Raw genomic sequence first — 6,395 nt, 5'->3', positions numbered from 1 at the left:
AAAGCCAGTTTGCCTTGAACTGCTGCTCGCCCTTAGCAGTTTTTTTGGTCTTCTTTAGGTTCCGCTTGACAATAGCCCAGTATTTCTCAATTGGGCGGAGCTCTGGCGTGTTGGGAGGGTTCTTGTCCTTGGGAACCACCTGCACGTTGTTGGCGGCGTACCACTCCATGGCCTTTTTACCGTAATGGCAAGATGCCAAATCCGGCCAAAACAGTACGGAACTACCGTGTTTCTTCAAGAAAGGCAGCAGACGTTTATTCAAACACTCTTTCACGTAAATTTCTTGGTTGACAGTCCCGGAAGCTATGAAAATGCTGCTTTTCAAGCCACAGGTACAGATGGCTTGCCAAACCAGATATTTCTTTGCGAACTTTGACAGTTTCATGTGCTTGAAAACATCTGCTACCTTTCCCCTTCCTTTTGCCGTATAAAACTCCTGTCCCGGAAGCTGCTTGTAGTCGGCTTTGACGTAGGTTTCGTCGTCCATTACCACGCAGTCAAACTTCGTCAGCATCGTCGTGTACAGCCTTCGGGATCGCGCTTTGGCCGTCGTATTTTGTTTATCATCGCGATTTGGAGTCACTACCTTCTTGTAAGTCGATAGTCCGGCTCGTTTTTTGGCTCGATGCACGGTTGTAGACGATACACCCAGCTTATTTGCGGCATCTCGGAGAGAGAGGTTAGGGTTTCGCTTGAAACTACCGGCAACTCTCTTTGTCGTCTCAGCGGCTTCCGGTTTTCGATTTCCCCCCGATCCAGACTTCCTGGCTGTCGACAAACGTTCCCCAAACACTTTAATTACATTTGTAACGGTTGATTTGGCAACTTTTAGCGATTTTGCCAACTTTGCGTGCGAGTAGCTCGGATTTTCGCGATGCGCGAGCAAAATTTTGATACGCTGCTCTTCTTGCTTGGACGGCATTTTGACAACTGAAGAGTGAATTCCAAAATCAAAATAGGAGCAACATTCTACACACACACACCTTCAAAATGAGGGGTGTTCAGGTTTTTTAAATGCAAAATTGAAAGAAATACGTCAAGTTGATATTGACCAAATTTTGACCGTATCACCCTTTAGCAGTCTTTTGTGATAATATGACTCGTGGAGGCGTGAGGGTAGGAACTTGTGAGGACCGGAGCTAGGTATATCGCTCCTTCCAGATTGTCACTCACCATTTTGTAGCCCTACTCAACACCTTTACCCGATTATCTAATAATCACTACAGAGTTTTCTCTTGACGCTATTGTTTACGCTTTGTTTTTTTTTTTTTTTTGGAGGAATTTTATTTTACTGCGAATCAAGTTAATCGAAATTAGTTACAATCACACCACCAAATGGGATAGATAGCCCACAGCGACTCACGAAGAGCTTGTTCAGATTCGAAGTAAAAGCCAATCGATTGGTTGGTTTAGAATTAAAATCAATCCGCTATTGACAGATTTATATGTGGACAAAACCTGACCACTTTTCGTAATGCGGTCAATTTTGGTTTTTTGAAATAGCACTCTCAATATGTTGCCAAAGGACGTAATCCTACGTCAAAATAAAAATAGGGTAAATTAACAGATAAAAATGTGCAAAACAACAGTACCAATTTCATCACAACAATAACAGGCTTGTTAATAATTATCATGACAACCACAAATCAATTTTTTTTTTTTCAAATATATGACAATTACAACCAATGTTGAAGCAATGTAAATGAAACTTACTTACCTTACCAATTAGACTAAGGCCTTGTTGTCCTCTGCTGTCCGAAGAAGTCGTCTTCCCAAGTAGCATGTATTGTTTTATTGCACTCTGAGATCAATTTTATAAAACCGTCAATAAAATTAATAGCTCCAGCACAACCTTTTGATAACCGCTATAAGATCGTCTTCCAGCTTAGTTGACCACTCTTGATAAGGTTTATAAAGCATGTTTTATAATCACAATAAAGCTGTCTTAAAACCTTTTGTAAAAAAGTCCCATACTCTACAAAAGGTTCTCATAGCCTCTTTAACAGTAATAAATATTGTATTCAAGCAGTTTTAGTGCGCTTTGGTGAAAATCAGTTATAAATCCAATTTAATTTTTATTGCTTCTGCTGAAACTTTTTTTTCCATATGGTAATCTTTAGCTGTAAGGTTTGAGTGTTGGTGTCAAGATCACTGCTGGAAAGTTGGCTGATATTTCATCAAGTCTAAAATCAGCAAAATTTGGTGTGTATGCCCAAGGAACTCAAGAAACTTTCCAACCCTAAAAATTCCTAGACCAGACCGGGAATGAAACACAACCACCTCCAGCATGGTCTTGCTTTATTGCTGCGCCTTTATGGGGTGTTTACATCTGTGCGGATTTGCTAGCGCTAGTGTTCTAGCCTACTAGCACGAATTTCAGTTGCTCCTGAAATCTCATGCTGGTAGACGCTGATTCCCTGTTTACATTATGCTAGTGAGCTTTTTTTCTAGCAGCTAGATTTTCTAGCGCTAGTGAAATAGCATAAGTGTAAACACCCCATTACCGAGTGATCGAATAGATTGGTCATAGACATTATAAAAAATTCATCACCTTTCAAGATTTAACGCTAGGTGGCAGGGTGTTTGTTTAAACATTAAATGAAACAAATTTATTTGTATTGCCCCTTTATTGATCTATTGTGGTAACTTTATTCAAACGTTAGTCTACGGACAACACACAGCACCAGGGTTGTAAATCGATAGCCGTCAATAACGTATGTGTTAACGCCTGTAATGCAAATTCACCATTGCGGACGTTATCGACGGTTATCGATTAACAACCCTGCACAGCACTCAGTAGACCAGTATGGTAGTTTTCTTTTACTAAAAAATCCATCAGCAATCAAACTTTCAAGCCGTGACTCACACAACACGGCTGAACAATGGATGACGCCACTTAGCCGCACAAACTCGAACCGCACAAGGTTTCACCGTGGTTGTAAAAGAAGTTGTTTAAATGTGTTTTAAAAATGTAACCTTGGAAAAGCTTCCTAGCTGAAGTAAATCTGGATATTACATGATGTATGGTCAAGTTCAAGTTCATATAAAAAATAACTATTGATTGCTTTTATTATTTTTTTTTTTCTGAAAATCGTTTAACATTGTTTATACACCTGAACTTTTTTGGAAACTAAATGTTACCTAAATAAATCTACCAAATGTATGTAATGTTTGTAGGCAAACAAATCTACCTATTTTTAGCCACGATTATATTGCCAGGAAAGTTTCAACTGCAATTAATTTAAACTGTGAGAGTTCGGTTCGGATTTGTACGAGAATGCACATGCGGAACGAGTTCGTTGCGTCCGTGGTGACATGCGGATGTGAGCACGCAGTTACTAATCGAAAACAAGTCCACCATCATTTATTTCTGTACACACATATTTCGTCCAACCTGCGCCTGAAGGTTAATCGCTGTTCATTGCTGTGACACTCAGCGTACGCGATCTACATCTCCTCTCGCAACAGTGCAGCATTGCAAGCGGTAGGTAAAACTGGGTTTAAGCTTCGTCCGCGGAATTCTTGCACTCTGAGCTCTTGTTTAACTAGACCTTTTTTGTTGCTTTACAAAACCATGATTGCACCAGCGATCAAAGCGAGAGTGAATATATAATTTCATTGGTGTATCTGGGCGCGAGAAGCTGAAAGGAGGAAAAACGAGTTTTCTCGCTTATTATAGCATTGGAATCGTTTGTTCATTTGTGCAAGACATTTCCTTGTTGCCCGCGCGCCTAACCCCCCGGCGTGGGCTCGGTAGAAGGCGGACTTTGCAATTGAGGGGAAGGCGTTTTTTTCAGAACGATCATTCATGCGCAGAACCAGAGGGCCGCGAAACGAGTGATGTTGAACTAATGAAATTGAAAGCCGTTTTGTAAGCCCATTTTGGTTTCAGGAAATCGTGCAGTGGAGTTTTTTTTAGGTGATTTAGAAACTTATTTTCGTTAAGCATGGATGATCTGATGGATGGCGAAAGTCAGTTTGAAATCAATGGATTGAGAAAACTATTGGAATTGTGTGCCACCATATCGCATGGTTTGCTCAAATTAATACAATTGTTTGAGTGCTAATTGGTGAAGGGTGCCCCGTTCGGTTGCATGGTTTCTCGTGCGTCAATAATAGATGGAAAGGTAGAGATTTTGTTTTGTTTTTTTTTTTTTCATTTGTTTTCAGATTCATTACAATTGCATTGTTCCGATTGATTGAATTGCTTTAGGGGAAAATTGAGGAATGTTTTTTTTATAGAAGGCTTATTAAATAAGATCTAACTAAAGTAGTGTAGATGTTATTTATCCATTACGTCTCTCCTACGTATTTATATCACAACAGGCAGTAACTCTTACTCGACTACATAAACAAACAGTGTACAGAACATGTGCTGGTCTGAATGGGAGTGGGGATTTTTTGATCATCTCAAGTAGTAAGGAGAAGGGATTCTTTAGATATTCTGTAGTTTCACACATCCTCTCGCATACTCGATCACACTCACTTTGACTTGCTCTCAGGATGGATGACTTAGACCTTGTTGAAAGTGTAGCTAAAACCATCAGGAGTTCTGTTCAGCTGCAGCTTGCCTGGGGGCTGGAATCGGTGAGGAGCTGGGGTGGTCCAATCCTGGTGCTGTGGCTGTGGCTGTGGGGCAGCTGGAACATGGTTGTAGTTGTGAGCAACTGGAGCTTGAGCTGGCTGATGGTGGTAGTTATGGACTGGGGCTGGAGCAGGAGTTACAACGGGAGCTGGAGCAGGGCGAGAGTTCTGCTGGCTGAAAGATGGGTCGTTCCAACGTGGATCGTACTGTCCATCCTCGTAGCCTTGGGTATCGAAGCTGCGGCCCTGGTGATCAAAATTTGCCTGATACTGTGGCTGCGACTGTGGCTGTGGTTGGTACTGTGCCTGTGGCTTATACTGTGCCTGTGGTTGGTACGGTTGCTGAGGAGCAGCAGGAGCTGGCGCTTGTGGCGCTTGTGGGGCTACAGGCAAATGATCTCCCGAAGCTTGGAATCTATAATTTGAACACATATTAAAAACATGCTTTTCTCCATTCAATCCAATGACTCCTAAACTTACCCATTCTTGCCAGCAACGTAGGAGACGGTCTTTCTTTGTCCATTTGGATCAACGTAGCTATAGGATCCACGGCGGTTGCCATCGGCATCCGTTTCCTCCTTGAAATTGGTTCCGTCTTCTTGATCGTAAGCAGCACCGAACTGACCATCTCCGGACAGGTAGCGCTGCTCACTCACGATAGCAACGGTCTTAGGATCACGGTTATATCCATTGTACTGAGCGCTCGCGGCTACAAGTAACGTTGATACCAGGATCTTCAAAACACAAACAAAATGTAGTAATTAGTTTAAATGTCACCAATGTCTTCATGCTAATCACTATAGATATCTGTCCATTAATCACAAATTCACATTTAAGCACACATAATTAATCATTCACAAAAGACACTCACAAATCTAAACATGGTTATTGCTGCTGTTTCCTATATGTTTGAGGGGAAATTCCTTGAGGTTTCCTTGTGTGGTAAACTGCTTCTATTCAGAAAGCCTTTACTCGAAAATTACACACGCACGCTCGCGGATAGTTACAGATCCTGATCCCGGGATGCGGATCAAGACACTGATAGATTCACTGCAAAGAAAGAACTGATTTTGGCCGGGACTGACAAGTGGCTTTTATACGAGGAACCATTGTAGGTGCAAACCTTGGGAAACGGGCCCCGAGATCGCGAGTCAAAAACTACCATTTACCCACCCACCACTCACTTCACTTGCTTCGTTCGACGAAAAAAATAAGCATTATTGGTAGGACGAGAGCGAGAGCGAATAACAACAGAAAAATCGCAGGGCGATCTACTATTCTCTGCAAGCAGCCGATTGACTGTAGACGACCGATTGCCGTTGTTGTATTCGGAGCTACTTAGCTCTGTTCTGTAACTTAGGCACGCAGGAAAGAGAGGCAGAATATTTCAGCATGCGTGGTCCGAAGCACGTGTATGTTCCTGGAATGTGAATTTCTTTCACCGAAAATGTATTGCACTTGCATACCTATCAAGTTCAAAACCGGATAATGTAGTAAATTCAATGCTGTATTTTGTTGATAATTAAATTCATATCACAAGAGTGAAGTTGAATTTATGATTTTTTTTAGTGATAAAATGTGATGTGATGTGGAAGATATACCATGAGCGATCAATACTATATTTCAGTGCAATTTTACCAGGTGGTTTGTCGTGGCAACATGAATCAAAGTTATTGAAAGAAGACCATTAAAAATGCTCAGATGTTATCAGCCTTGAAGAATATTGTGAATTGATTGATTATATTAAAAAATTACCGCCGTGATTAAGAACTCACTGCACTGGTATACAAGCCCACCTTAATCAAAGCAAC

The 6,395-nt window shown here is 41.3% G+C and overlaps 1 protein-coding gene across 1 annotated transcript; it reads right to left on the bottom strand.

The window, feature by feature from the left end:
- Positions 1-4,134: 4,134 nt before the first annotated feature.
- On the bottom strand, positions 4,135-5,664 carry Cpr100A (Cuticular protein 100A). Its single transcript, XM_065232421.1, has 3 exons — positions 5,456-5,664; positions 5,065-5,318; positions 4,135-4,999 (listed from the first exon to the last, which is right to left on the bottom strand). Exons 1-3 carry the CDS (start codon positions 5,465-5,467, stop codon positions 4,513-4,515), a joined length of 753 nt encoding a protein of 250 aa, XP_065088493.1. The 5' UTR covers positions 5,468-5,664; the 3' UTR covers positions 4,135-4,512.
- Between the last annotated feature and the right edge of the window lie 731 nt (positions 5,665-6,395).

This window comes from Ochlerotatus camptorhynchus, unplaced genomic scaffold, assembly GCF_037179485.1.
Source record: "Ochlerotatus camptorhynchus isolate MF236.1 unplaced genomic scaffold, CSIRO-AGI_Acam_v1.1 ptg000369l, whole genome shotgun sequence".
Lineage (NCBI taxonomy): Eukaryota > Metazoa > Arthropoda > Insecta > Diptera > Culicidae > Ochlerotatus > Ochlerotatus camptorhynchus.
The sequence above is the reverse complement of the archived record's forward strand: the minus strand, read 5'-3'. Positions and strand labels throughout refer to the sequence as shown.